This window comes from Dendroctonus ponderosae, unplaced genomic scaffold, assembly GCF_020466585.1.
Source record: "Dendroctonus ponderosae isolate FM_Combo_2020 unplaced genomic scaffold, Dpon_F_20191213v2 Dpon_F_20191213_9, whole genome shotgun sequence".
In the NCBI taxonomy this organism is placed as follows: domain Eukaryota; kingdom Metazoa; phylum Arthropoda; class Insecta; order Coleoptera; family Curculionidae; genus Dendroctonus; species Dendroctonus ponderosae.
In genome coordinates, this window is record NW_026019116.1 from 2,014,331 (window position 1) to 2,029,146 (window position 14,816).

The 14,816-nt window shown below is 40.9% G+C and overlaps 1 protein-coding gene across 3 annotated transcripts in view; it reads right to left on the reverse strand.

Annotated features, from left to right (window-relative positions):
* Positions 1-692: 692 nt before the first annotated feature.
* Positions 693-14,816, reverse strand: part of LOC109539913 (frizzled-2) — a 63,456-nt gene continuing 49,332 nt past the window's right edge. For all 3 annotated transcript variants that reach the window (XM_048669996.1, XM_048669995.1, XM_048669994.1), the window contains 2 exons: positions 9,543-10,279; positions 693-5,766 (listed from right to left, as the gene is read on the reverse strand). In XM_048669996.1, the coding sequence (XP_048525953.1) occupies positions 4,530-5,766; positions 9,543-10,129 (1,824 nt within the window). In that variant the 5' untranslated portion in view covers positions 10,130-10,279 and the 3' untranslated portion in view covers positions 693-4,529. The remainder of the gene's footprint in view (positions 5,767-9,542; positions 10,280-14,816) is intronic.

Genomic DNA, 14,816 nt, shown 5'->3' on the forward strand with positions numbered 1-14,816 from the left:
TATACAAAATGTTAGTTTATGATGCAAGTGCACAAAATGGATTTAGCGTTCCATTATTTGCGATTAATATCTATTTCTGATCCTAATTTTTCGTTTTCGCTGTATCCTTGAATATTATGTACGCCTGATATGAATCGGAAGTTCATGGTGCCCCATAAAATGCGTTTATCGTCCCGTTATTTGTGATGGGTGTCTATTTCTGTTCCGAATGTTTCGTTGTCGTCTCGTCTCGCTGCATATTCTTTTCCCTGATCAAAACGAAGTTTTGTCGAACCAGTGAAAATTTTAATGAGACTGTTCGAAAACTCTCTTTATCTCCTGACATACTCGCTACCTCCTTGAACATTCTGCTCCCTGATAGAAATGGACGTTTTGTTAAATCAGTGAAAATATCATTAAAACTGTGCGAAAACTCTAGTTTGCTCCTGATGGCAACATTCTGCTGCCCTGATAGAAATCGAAGATTCGTCAAACGAGTGAAATTTTCAATGAAGCTGTGCGAAAACTCTATATTGCTCCTGATGTTCTCGCTACCTCCTTGAACATTCTGCTGCCCTGATAGAAATCGAAGATTCGTTAAACAAGCGAAATTTCAATTAAACCGTGCAAAAACTCTCTATTGGTCCTGATCAATTGCTGTTTTTTTACTCTCTCGATGGGCGAAAAAGGGGTGAAATAAAATACGTCAATAATTTGTTTTAAACAGTAAAATATTTAATGAAATCGTATACGTCTTGAAGCATACATACAGTTTACATTTAACCTCTAAACCTACTGTACACACATTTGGGATACAAAACAAAACTGTACAACGTATTTATAAAAATATACAAAATTAAAATTTCTTTGTGCTTTATACTTTGTTAGTCAAGTCGGTTTTATTTCACAATAACGAAATAAAGTAGAATGCAGGCCGATTAGGGACGTATCGCAGTTCCCCACCGTATTTTAACAGCTTCTGGACCGGATACATCCCGTCTTGTCTCTATTGCAAACGGACTTGAGGAAGTAAGTTTTTCAATATGATATGTCCCTACACACCCAAAAATATCTTATTTAGACGTTATTTAATAGCTATTTACATCGGTCAATGTACGAGGAACGTCCAAAAAATCCAAGCGTTTTGTGACAACGAGACAGAGTGAGTTTGCTTTGGACTCCTGGCAGCCCACGTACATCGCAATTTAGAGATTAAATAGACAGCTATATAGCGTTATAAGTACAAAAGGATTACAACGTATCTATCTATTAATAATTTATGTATATAAAACATATTTTCTATATGGGAACTATAAGAATATATTAAATAAACATTCTCTTAAGTTGAAGAAATATCACCGACACGCGTACCGCAATCGTACTACAGACATCGGGACTTTTTTGGTATCGACAGCGTTGATGGTCCCCGAATTCATTCTCAAACCGATTTTTTTGAAAACTGCACAACGTAAACCTTAAGTAAATCATACGATACTGAATCGTACCAGAAAAAATCCCATGTCCAGTTAGCAGTGAAGAGTTTGGCTAATCAGTTAGTACGTTTGTCTCACAGTTTCACTCACAACGGAAAACCTTAAATCTAGTTACGTATATGTTCATCACTTTAGAATGACATTGTTTTGTCGATTGGCACAGCGAGGCCTCAAAGGCAGTGCGAGGAGGAAACAGTTCATCTTCTTAGAACGCACTACCTTTTCAACGCTCCCTGTACCAGAACAATTTTCAGGGGCTCCCTATAAATCACCCGTAGTTTACTCTGCTACTGTTTATTTTTCAGGCGTGTTGGAAATAATTTCGTTTAAATAACAGAGAGTTTACGCCAGCCGAGGGTTTTTTTCGGCGTCGACATTCAGATATTCAGGTTTGTAGAGGAGCCGAGTGAAATGGCCAAATCGGCAGCCGAAGTGAAACCCGACCAAAATCCATGCAGCATGAAAGTTGCCACAGTCATAGAGTGTTGATCTTTCACGTTTTCCAACCCGATTTGTATATACAATTCTTTGCAACTTCACCATGATCCGCCTCTACAAGCCTTCACGTCTGAGAAAAGCTGGCGTGGGCTCTTGCTTTATTTACTGTACAAATTACATCTATACTAACATAAGCGACAAAATTTTACAGAGTCTGGTATGTGACATGGATGTCTTAACAATTTCAGTCTAGTTGTTCTGTAACACATGAGTTACTATACAGTGTTAAACGTAAAAAGGAGAAAACGACGATTCTTCATCGCTATTTGCCAAGTCGCAGTCAATCACGTGTACTTAAACGACAACAAGAAAAATGAGTCCAAATTTAAACTGCTAAGCAGGTTGATTTTTTCTGGCTTTCCTGTATTATCAGCGATTATTTTCTTAAGCCGCGCCCAGACGTCTAACCAGAACCTTGTAGTTGCGAACCAACATCGCATTCAGTTATTTGGGCTCCAAACGGAAAACGTAACACATTTTAGATCAGAGCCTCATAAGAAAGTTTAGAGATACGAACAAGCAGACGTCCGAAGAATGTAGACGAACGTGTTCATACGTCTAGACGCGGCTTTATGTGACGTAAAGTTACGCGTTGCGATTTATGAGAAATCAGCCAATTAATTGGAAAGGCATTTTGTCGCCAACTGAATCCTATTTGGAAATCTCCTTTATTCGGCTGTTTTCATTTAAGGCTTATGTCCATCATCCAGGAAAAAAATTTAGATTTTTATGTATGTTTCAACGCGCCTCAGCACACATTGTTTCCTTGAGGATGAAAATGTCCTTACTTTTTTGGGTAACGTGATTCTGCGTGCATGAAATCCTAAGACATAAGTGAGAAAGTACGGCGCTTTACAATCTGAATGAAAATCCGCGTCTAAGAAGTTTTTCTTTTATACTATTATTGAAGACTTTCCTTGTAAAGCTTGGTCCACATCGAACGCGCCACTCCGCGCTCAGTGTTTCAAATCATCTGAATGAAAATCAGCGTCTAAAATGCTTTTTTATGCTACTCATAAAGATTTTCTTGTAAGGCCTGGTCCATACCGAACACGCTAGATTAAGCGTCACATTTAAAGCCTCCTTCAGACCAATCGCGTTGATCATTCATACGCAACCAGAAGAGATTTTCATAGACGTTTTTATGCGGTCTGATTAAGGTTTAGTCAAGTTGTTGACAAAATGAGTCTGTTTTTCCATAAGTGAGAAAGTACGGCGCTTTACAATCTGAATGAAAATCAGCGACTAAGAAGCTTTTGTTTCATACTATTATTGAAGACTTTCCTTGTAAAGCCTGGTCCACATCGAACGCGCCACTCCGCGCTGAGCGTTTCAAACCATCTGAATGAAAATCAGCGTGTAAAATGCTTTTTGATGCTACTCATAAAGATTTTCTTGTAAGGCCTGGTCCATACCGAACCCGCTAGATTAAGCGTCACATTTAAAGCCGCCTTCAGACTAATTGCGCTGATCATTCAAACGCAACCAGAAGAGATTTTCATAGATGTTTTCATGCGGTCTGATTAAGGTTTAGTCAAGTTGTTGCCAAACTCATTTCTGATTAGGCTTCAACGCGCCTCACGACGCTTTGCTTCATCAGTTTTCTCAACTCAAACTACTCTTTACTTTATTAGGCCGAATTTTTACTTTTGCTGGCTTCAAAAGTTTCTTTGCATTTGCCATGAAACGCCGCATCCAGATGTAACAAGCCGAGGCTGATCCGCGGTAAATTTCTGTGATGTTTCGTCAAAAATCGACAGAATACGAATCGTCTGTCGGCGTTTCGACAAAGCATCAAAGAAATTGGCCGCGTATTAGCCTCGACTCAGGCTCAGCTAGTCAGGTCTGGACGCACCCTGAGGTGAACTTAAGTCGAAATGTCTACATGGAGAAAACATTTTGTCGCCAGATCAATTGGTAGTTTGAATTGGTCTTTGAACTGTATTCCTATGCAATTTTTAAGGCCGATTCCCATGTAAGCTTCATGTCCCCTCACAAAGCTGGCGAAAAAATTACCATACATTTCTTATGTAAAGTGAGGCTGCGCATTGAAACTTATTGGGGCAATCGACTGTTTAAGTCGTCACTTTTACCCTGCTTTGATACAGGAAAGCCAAAGTTCCAAAAAACTATGATAACATGAGTATGTGTTGCCACCGCAGAGAGAAAACACAACTATACATAAAATGTCACTGCACCGTTAATAAATAAATATAAAAAAGTCCTGTACACACTCAGAGAAGAGCGATCGGTAGAACAACGGATGGCCACCAACGGAAATTTTAGCTAATCAGCGAGCCGAAAAATGCTGTAGGGAAAATAAAATGCCGAATAACGAAACGTCTTTTGGTTCAGTCCTACCGACTTCGCCCGAATCAAATCTAACTTAAACAAACACAAGTGTCCGCTCGATGGCACTGAAATCGACTAGAGAGCTGTGACGGTGGACTGGCGTCCATACCTGATCACTCAAATGGGCCCGTAATTACTCAACGACTGTCCTGTGGAGGGAGCCGTCGGATGATTGATCACAACAGGAGCGGACCCGTCGCCTACTTGTCATACGTGACTTAAGGGGGGCTGTTTGAGCACGTGATGGTGCAAATGGTGTTGGCTGGCCGAGGCCACACTTCCGGTCGGGCCCAGCAAGGAGGCGCTTCCAGGCCCGGCAATCAAAAACTGAGGTGGCGGGGGCTTGCCTGATCGGTTCTTAATCAGCACTGCATTCGCTCCAGAGAGATCCGGCCGGCCGAACAGCCTCTTCCAAAGCCGCCGCCACGAGTCCAACGTCTTCCCAGACCAGATCCAGACGCCACTAGTGATCCCAACGGCCAAGGCCATGAAGTATTTGAGCATCAATGCGGCGTAGATGGGCTTGACCTTGTTCGAGGTGAAGCACGAGCAGGCCAAGGACTTGAGCCACTCCTTGTGGAAGGCGTTTTCGTATAGATGGCAGCCTATTACGATGGTAGCTGGGACTGTGTAGAGCACGCTGAAGATGCCGATGCGGATCATCAGCTTCTCGAGCTTATCGGCTTTGGAGCCCGCGCCGGCTCCTCCTTGCTTCTTGATCACACTCCGAATCCGGAACAGAGAGACGAAACCGGCCAGCAAGAAGCTCGTGCCAAGTATCAGGTAGACGACCAGAGGCCCCAGCACAAAAGTTTGCAGATTTTCCGTATTCATGTTGCCTACGTAGCAGATTCCTGACACCGGATCACCGTCCACCGCGCCACTTAGGAGAACTCCCAAGGTTTGCAAGGTCGGAATCAGCCAGGCCGCAATGTGGAAGCATTGCGCATAGCTGGCGATCGCTTCGTTGCCCCACTTGAGCCCCGCAGCCAGAAACCAAGTCAGCGACAGAATCACCCACCAAATCGATGACGCCATTCCGAAGAAATACACCAGAAGGAAGACCAACGTGCACAAACTGGGGCCGTTTGAAGTGTAGCGGATAATCGGGCCGTCGCAAGCAACGGCTTCGTGTCCGAAGCCCACTCGCAACAGGTACCCAACTGAGACCAAGAAGTAGCAGGCTGATAGGAAGACGATGGGCCTTTCAGGATACTTGAAGCGTTCGGTTTCGATGAAAAATGTGATAAGTGTCATTAGAGTAGAAGCTGCGCAAAGCCCCGACCATAGACTGATCCAGATCGACGCGAACTCCTTCTCGTCCGTGGTGAAGTAGGTCTCCTTGCAGGGGAATGCACAATTTGGGACGCCTGCGACGTTTCGGTTGAACGGTGCTGGACTCATTTCGGACCCCAGGGAGACTAGAGGCTGTTGGCAATGGCACCTGAAACAAAAACATATCGCTTTAGTATTGGAAGTACACCACTAAATCTTGATATGGAGCATTTGCGCATGAAAGCAAGGGCTTTATCTATCGATATCTGCCGAAGCAAAGAAGGCCCACGGGCTTCAGCGGGGCTTACCGGCCACCGCAAAGAGAGCCCTTGCCGTTGTGACGTGATCATGGACGTCCATCGGCTGCAAGCATAGGGGTTCAAGCTTGCCGTTTAGTTTACGTTTACATCCTTAAGCACGCGCTGTTAAGTTAATAATTCCTTATTACTTAAGGTAATTGATTGTGTAAAAGTCAGTGAATATACATATATAATATTTCAAATACTTCAGTGGAGAAAATTTTTATCTGTTGCAACATTAAAACTATAGCAGGTCGTTGTTGGGTGCCTGGATGCAAATCTAATTATACCGGGAAGAATATACTGCAGCAGTTCATTTCCCTCGTGATGATCCATTAAAGCAGAAATGGCTTCGAAACATTCATAGATTACAATTTTATGCCAACAAAATTTTCTGTAATTTGTATTAAGCAATTTGAAGAAAATTTCATAATACAGACGTTAGGACCAGAAAAGAATGACGGTTCTCAATTGCTAGCAAGAGATCGAATGAGACTCATTGCCAATGCTCTACCATCAATATTTCCAAATATTTTACCAAGCAAATTGCTCCTAAAACAACGGATCCAGAACAACGAGCTACCAAAATGCTGTTTTATTTACAAATATGTTTTTTAGTTTATTTTTTCTAGACACTTTATTTTCTCGGTTAAGATTTATGACACTACATCATTAAATTAATTAAAATTATCTCTTTCTAGAATTTAGAATTAGAAAAATTATCTCTTAAAAGTCTTTAAATTATTTTTTATTAAAAATGTGTTTAGATATGCTCAGTAATAATTAAATGCTGCTAGAATACAAATATTCAAATCTCATGTGTACCTATCACACTAGACCTGCGTAACACTGTGTTGGGTTGCGCTTTTGAGGTGTTGCCGCTCTGTGAATTGGCGAGTTACAACTCATAGTGCCGCACCTCTAATTGCGCTTGTGGCGGAATAATTCTTGAACTCAGAAATTTTTTATTAGTTAAAATTTCGTTGTCTTCCATCATCGCACGGCGACAGTTTAATTTTTTGAATTAAACATTTTTTTGAAAAACAAAATTAATTTGGTTATTAATTTTAGTTTTGCAGTCGTGCATTAATCACTGCAGCTGAATGAAATTCAGACAAAAATAAAGTGAACGTGAATAATTAGTGAACGACCGGCGCTTGGGGCGCTTTTTGTTTAGTTCTGTTGACTCCTCGGTAAGTTGGGTCGTGAAATTTGCATTTGGAAATATTGCAATGCAAACAGGCACTTTTTACAAAAATGTAAAAAATAAATAAACTGAAATCGAACTGCCAGTAAATGATTATATAATCATCTTTATTCTGGAGTTTTTTGTGTAAATGTGTATGAATAGTCAGTTTGCTACCGACAGTGGACGAAATCGGACGATAATCCTTTGTGTCGCGTTAATCGCCTTCTTAGATAGGAAATATAGAATCAATGTGGCCCTAATGGCTAGTGCGGTAGTTTGTGAAAGTGTAGTGAACTCGCGGATTACTGGGTAGAAAATGGAGGATGGGGCGCCAGCGCGGAGAAACCTGGTAAGAATGATCTCTACTCTATAAATCTTCTTCAACTGAGTTTAGGCTTTAACTGAGTTTAGTTTTCCGACAAGCAACTGAAGTTTTATGAATTCTTTATATTTCCCTCTCTTTGCTTTGCTGATTTCAACTAAGTTTGGCTTTGGACAGATTTCCTGATGTATTAAACACATTTTATTCTTTCCTTCCAGGTGGCCCTTAGCAGCTTTCGGTAAGCTTAGCATAACTTTGCCCCTGATTGCCATGCACATGGAGAACTTTTAGTCCCATATTTATCAACTGACTCGAAGGGTGGATTTGGTATCGATTGAGCTATTGGTTTTTTCGTAGTTAATTTTTAAAGTTTGGGAATATTTTGGGCTGTCTTGTATTTTTACATCAAGCTCATCTGAAGCTCCCAAAGAACGGTTTCAGATATGTAAATATGGATTCCAGTTCTATGTTTTTTTATCAAAAAGAGTCAAGGGTTTAAGTTTTGCCTGTTTTGACGTCTGACGCCGCCTTTTTTGGCGTTGCTCAAGAACCATTTCAGCCCCAGAGTTCGTTTTTATGTTTTTTGTATAGAGAATTTGTAATTCGATTCAGTTATAACAACGTGCGTGAGTAAATTTTAATGAATTTGTCACAAAAAATTCACGAAGTTTGATTATCGGACATTTAGGTGCACGATTGCGCCAAAGCTTAATAAAAAAACAGGTCTTCTACAGAATGTCCATCTTTCAATTGTCTACTCTCTGTACTTTGGAAGTTGGAATTTTTTATTGAATGAGATGCAGTTGCGTAAAAGCGTTCATTTTCATATCAACATTTACCAAGCGCACAAAATGCAAGATTTTATGTGATTCGAATGAATTTTTCAGTTTCAAGAAATTTTGACGACATTTCGATCGCACTGTTCTTTACTGAATGCACAACTCTGAACTTATACGCCATAACTGAGAAATTTATTTTCGAAAAACACCCGGCAAAACGTGTCCCGCAATAGTTCTTCCAAATCCTGCGACAAATTTCTAAACGATTTCTACGTTCGAAATTTTGAAGGCATTTATAGCGCATTCCTCTTTACTGAACGCACAACTTTGAACTTGTAGAGTATTTTTCGTTTCTAAGTTTTGCTGAAAATGCTGGACCAAGGCATCCTTAAAAATTGAAAATTTTATACTAGAGACCTTATTCTAATACATAATTGCTGCAAATTTTTCCAAATTCTGCAACACTCAAGAATTCCTTTATAAGAGCTGGATTCAAGAAAACTGCACGATAAATTTCACAATATTATAATACAGAAGATAATCGGCCTGTGTCACTATTAACTAGACTAATACGCCATGCAAAAGCCTTAAGTGTAAGTGATCCAGAAAGAGGAGGATTTTGGACATGGACCAGTTGATGCAGACTGAAGAAGAAACATTTGATCCTGATACTTCCGCCCTTTCCATAACTGAAATTTCATGAACATGAGTAATGATTGATGGCGAATCAGAAAAAACGTTGACAATTGTACCAAATGCTCCACCCATTAAATCGTATGATAAAGACTTAAATGCATTTTCCCTTTTAAAAACATTTGCAGACGATGATTGTATTCCGTTTAAAATATTTGAAGCCTTGAAACACATTTTCCACATTGCATGGCGCAAAGAAGGAGTGACGAAATTAGGGAAGAATGCAAGACAGAGGACGTGGTTAAATAAACACTACCAGGACAGCCTCCCAAGAGGTGGAAGAACAGCGAGTCGTCGGCATCCCAGGAGGAACAAACGAATAGGTAAAACAAGCCTAAAGGCAACGGTTGTTGTAATAAAGAAGAAGAAGCATTTTTGAACAAAAATTGAAAAAAACGCGGAAAACAAGTTTCTATGTTGGAAAATGTTACAAAACAAATGAAAGCAATAAAGAAGCTGAAAAATAAATTTTTCTTTTTATTAAGTACATATCCCATAACCGGACATGTGTTGTGACTGTCCCCTCATCGGAGCTTTCACTGTATTTGTTTATTCCCCAACACCCGCAAAAAAGTCAGGATAAGAGACTAACCGTGAATAGAAAAACACAACGTTGCCTAAAGAGCTGAGGAGAATTGAAAGAAAGACTGAACTGATATTTACCTGCATTCGTTGGGTGCGTTTCCTTTTGTTCTTCCGGTGCCTCCTTGGGGATTTTCGCAGTTTTTTGAACCGGGCTTGCAAGGTTTGAGAGGTTTGCGATTGGTCGGCCTTGGCGTGGATGAAGTGTTGTGGGTGGGCTGATCCATGCACAGGATTTCGCCCCCTTGCTTGGGAAATTGGTCGCATTCCATTCTTTCGGGCCACTCAAACCCGTACTGTGTCATTATCGGTTCGCAACCTTCGCGCGCTCTCCGACACAGATCTCTGCATGGTGGCAACGGTTTGGAGTACTCGGGCAGGCATATCGGCGCGTACATCGAGCAGAGGAAGAACTTGAGGTCTGGCGAACATTTGATTTCCACCAGCGGCCAGAACTGGTGCACTTCCAGACCGGCTTCCTCTTGAGATTCGTGGTTGAGTTCATTGGGCATTCTGGTCATGTTGTAGCCGATGCCCAGACACATGGGGATCGTGATTTCCTCGCATTTACCTTCCGCCTCCAGTGAGGATGATATTACGGAACTGCTAATTGGGTTGGCAAGCATTAACGCTGCCGTTGCTAGTAAGTAGCTCATGGCACCGGCCATGTTGCTTCCAGTTCCTCAGATACGTTTCTAGCTGGCTTGTGGCTGCCGTTCTATGATGCACAGATGCTTCTATATGGCAACGCTCCGGCCCGAAAGCATATTTTTCGGGAAAATATGATCAGGGCGCTGGGCAGTGGGATGCATTGCAATCTGGAATTGGAAAAATCGGATTAGAAACACGCAAAAGCAATTAGCTTGTGTATTGAACGTATAGTGTGAAAAACGAGTATGTAACGCAAATATTTGCCCAATATCTAACAGCGCTCGCAAAAGAATGCCGGCGTTAGTCTGTGATTTAGAAGCTTCATAAAAAATCAACAAGTCGACATAATATTGAAAAAAGTACAAAAAGAGTGGGGGAAATGGCGGAAAATAAGAACTTTAAAAAGACAATTTTGTCAAGAGAAGGGTCCAGTCGTGACAAACCGACACCACCGCAAGTCAAGGCCGGACTGCTCTGACGTCACGGGGGCCATGTCACGAGTCGCTGTGCGAGTGACAGCCGGCCTACTTGTGACATCAGAGCAGTTGGGCCTTGACTTGCGGTGGTGCCGGACGGATTCTATCCACTTCCTGTAAAGCTGCATCCACACGAACGAACATTGTTCTTGCGTCTTGATCTAACGCTCGATTAGACGGAAAACCGAGCTTTTTCCTGCTCTAAACGTTGTCACGAAACTCGGTTCGCAATTATGCTGCGTTAGGGTGTTCGGTTGCACGTCCGCACGCGGCTTAAGGAGAGTTTACGCATGAACTGTATTTGCAAACATCGAAAACGGTTGAGTATCGACAGGAATCTCATTAATAACACGAGGTTTGCAGACGATACGGCAATAATGGCGGATGATATAGAAGTGGTGCAAAACATTTTAGAAAGTATTGACAAAGAGACCAGAAATTAGGACTAGCAATTTGACTGACGTTCTTAGACTATTGGGGGTAGACACTTGGACATTTATGCGTGATGTGTACAGCTCTCACCCGTAAGTGAGATGAGATGGCCTGATGCGACATTGTCAACTATAGAATAGATTACTCCGGATCAGCGGATTCAAGGTAGGAGCATGGTGTAGGGATAAACAAACAAAAGAGTGTGGCGAAGCACTTTGTTAACTTCATACCTGTAAATGAAAGGATGATGCTTCTTCAAGTAAGTACTTGGCCAGTGAACCCTCACATAGTTCAAGTTTATGAGCCTACCAGAGACTACGATCATGAGGAAGTGAAGGCATTTTACGCCCAGATCCACGAACCGATAAAAAAGTAGCCGAAACATGAACTTCTAATAATAAACGGACAAATCGGGCCCTATGGACTCGGAGATAGGAAGGACAGGGGAAAAACTCTCAGTATGTTTACGGACGATCACAGAGCCGTTTGTATACGTGGAAGTCAGAGAAAAAGAGAAAATGGGGAGAACATCATCATAAGAAACCAGATGATTATATTCTGGTAAACCACAGATACAGAAACAGTTGTACAAGTGTGCAAACATTTCCCGGCGCCGATATGCAATCCGATCACAATGTAGTGAAAGGGGATTGTGAAACCAAGCTACAGAGAATACAAACCCGATGCTCTCAAAAAACTCAAATATAAGACCATACGAAATCTAGTAACACAAATTTGCGCACAGATAAACGAAGAGTGTGACAACACGGATCAGAAAATCCAGGCCTTGAAGAAAACCGTGCAAAGTGTCAGGATGGAACTGCTTAAAAGTGATGGTCATCAAAAAAAAATCGAGGATGACAATTATGCAACTTATGGAAGAAACGAGAAAACATAAAAATCATGCCACAAAGTACCAAAAACTCAACAGAATAGCGCAAGGGAAGATCAGGGAAACAAAGCACAAAGAGATGGAGGAGTGTTGTCACGAAATTAAAGAACTGCAAAGTACATTCGATGAATTTTAAGTACACTAAAAAGTAAAGAAAGAACAGGAACAAAAACAAAAACCGTAAGCAAGCTAACGAACGAAAACAGAGAATTGATTCTTGACCGAAAATATTTCAAAGGAACATAGAGAATCTATTCACGACCGAGGGAGAGACTCACCAATCTCTCACGGAGAAACTGGCCCCAAAATACTAGCTGATAAAACTGGGGCCGCTAATACAGTCTTGAATGAAGGAAAGGCTCCAGGGCTAGATGGGATACAATCAGAATTCCTTAAACTCCTTGATGACAAATATGTACAAATGTGAACTGACATTTTCAACGATATTTACTATATGGGAAATATTCCAAAAGAATGTCCTTTTCCCGAATTCATAACCCTACCAAAGAAAGGGAAATCCAAAACACGTGGGGACCATAGATTATTCAGCTTGATGAGCCGCTTGTTGAAGCTGTTTCTTAAGAAAATTCACCGAAGAATTTTCAGAATATGTGAACATGAAGGGAGCTTGCTAGCTTTAGTGATTACGAGAAAGGGTTCGATAAGGTACTGCACGAAAGGATGATGCAAGTTATTGATATTAAAATCATAAGGAACTTGAAGTGGCACCAAAGAGCCATAAGAAAGCTTAATAAACAGAGTGATGTCATTGCTGTATAGCGTGATGTTAGACAGGAATGTGTTCTCTCTATTCTGATCTTCAACTTACAATTACTTACAATACTCGGAGGAAATATTTCCCGAAATTTGAAAAACGGAATCCTGCCGAATAGAGAAAGTATCAATCCCATTCGATTCGCAGACGACACTAGTGTTTGCCGATAGTCTGATTGGCTCGCAAGAGTTAATGAACAGAATAAAGGGTGCTAGTGCACAATATGGTCTAAGAATGAACACAAGAAAAGCAAAGATCATGATAAAAAGTAAGCAGGACATCCGAAAATGTCTATTGTTCAAGAGAGAGTCCAGTGGAGAGAGTGAGAGTGTCCAAATTCACTTATTTGACAACGATAGTTAATATAAGGTTATTAATATTTTTATAATATTTGGTATTTGAAAATATCAAAACTTTGTAAAAGCCTCCATTTGGAACTTAATATCAAAGACAAAATCCCTTGGAATCTCGACGTTTTCTCGGCACTCTTTTACGAAATTGAATCATGGACATTGACAGAGGCGACCGGAGAAAGACTTAAAGTATTCGAAATGTGGGTATACAGAAGAACTGTGAAGATTTCACGGGTGGACAGGGTGTCTAATGAATCGGTACTGGGAAGAATGGAGAAAGGAAGAGAAGTGATAAACATTACAAAAAAAGAAAACCTGAATATCTGGGCCATATTAAGCCAAACGAAAACAAATACCAGCTCCTTAAGGCGATTCTCCAGGGAAAGGTCCATGGCAAGAGAGGACCCGGAAGCCGTAGTAGATCAAGGCTGAAAAACTTGGAACATGGTTTTCCAAAACAACCACTGAATTAGTCGGAGCATCCGTAAACAATCGCCAATATTCGGAACGAGTAGGCACGCGAAGATCAGAAAACTGATGACGATTGTTGAAGTAGCAAAAACTCAAGTAATATTCAAAATGAAAGTACTTCTTCTTAGACGGAATTAATGGAGGGAGAAATTCGTTTTGGCTGAGAAATATCAGAGCTTGAGCTAATCTCTGCAAGAAAAATAATGTTTCATCCTGCAAAAGATGCCAGAAAGCGCTTAAAGACTTATAATTTTCTTTTGACTCAATACTGGCTGATCAATGTTAAAATCGAACAAGAACATCTAAAAGACTTCTAAAAACAAAATCGCAAATGCTTAGGAAGTTGACTTTGAGAAAACGCATAAAATAGTGTATATGAAAAGTAGAGCCACGTAAGAAAGTTTAGAGATACGAACGAGCAAACTTACGCAGAATGTAGACGAACATGTTCATACGACTAGACGCGGATTTACTCTTGGATTAAGCGCAGCTTAATTGGGAACGAATATATGAGAAATCAGCCAAATAATTGAAAAACCATTTTGTCGCCAACTGAATCATATCTGGAAATCGCTTTTAACTGTTCTATTATGCGACTGTTTTCATTTAAGGCTGATCTCCATCAAGCTTCTGCACTCTCCAGGAGAAAAAATTCGTTTTTATGTATGCTACAACGCGCCTCAGAACACATTGTTTCCGTTGAGGATGAATATTTCCTGACATTTTTTGGGCAACGTGATTCTGTGTACGTGAAAGCCTGACATAAGTGAGAAAGTACAGCGCTTTCCAATCTGAATGAAAATCAGCGTCTAAGAAGCTTATCTTTCATACTATTATTGAAGACTTTTCTTGTAAAGCCTGGTCCACATCGAACGCGCCACTACGCGCTGAGCGTTTCAAATCATCTGAATGAAAATCAGCGTCTAAAATGCTTTTACATGCTACTCATAACGATTTTCTTGTAAGGCCTGGTCCATACCGAACACGCTAGATTAATCGTCACATTTAAAACCGCCTTCAGACCAATCGCGCTAACCATTCAAACGCAACCAGAAGAGATTTTCATAGACGTTTTCATGCGGTCTGAAGGTTTAGTCCAGTCCAGTTGTTGACAAAATGACTTTGTTTTTCCGATGTAAACCAGCATGTAGCGTAGGGTAAGTGGAAAAGGGTTCGGAAGAACTAAGAAAGTTTGTTATCGCCAGTTGAAGTTCCGCGCGTTAAAGCTTATATGGAAACCTGTTTTAGTATGTGATCCTTGCGGCTTAAGGCGCATTTCTAAATAGGCTTCAACACGCTTCACGA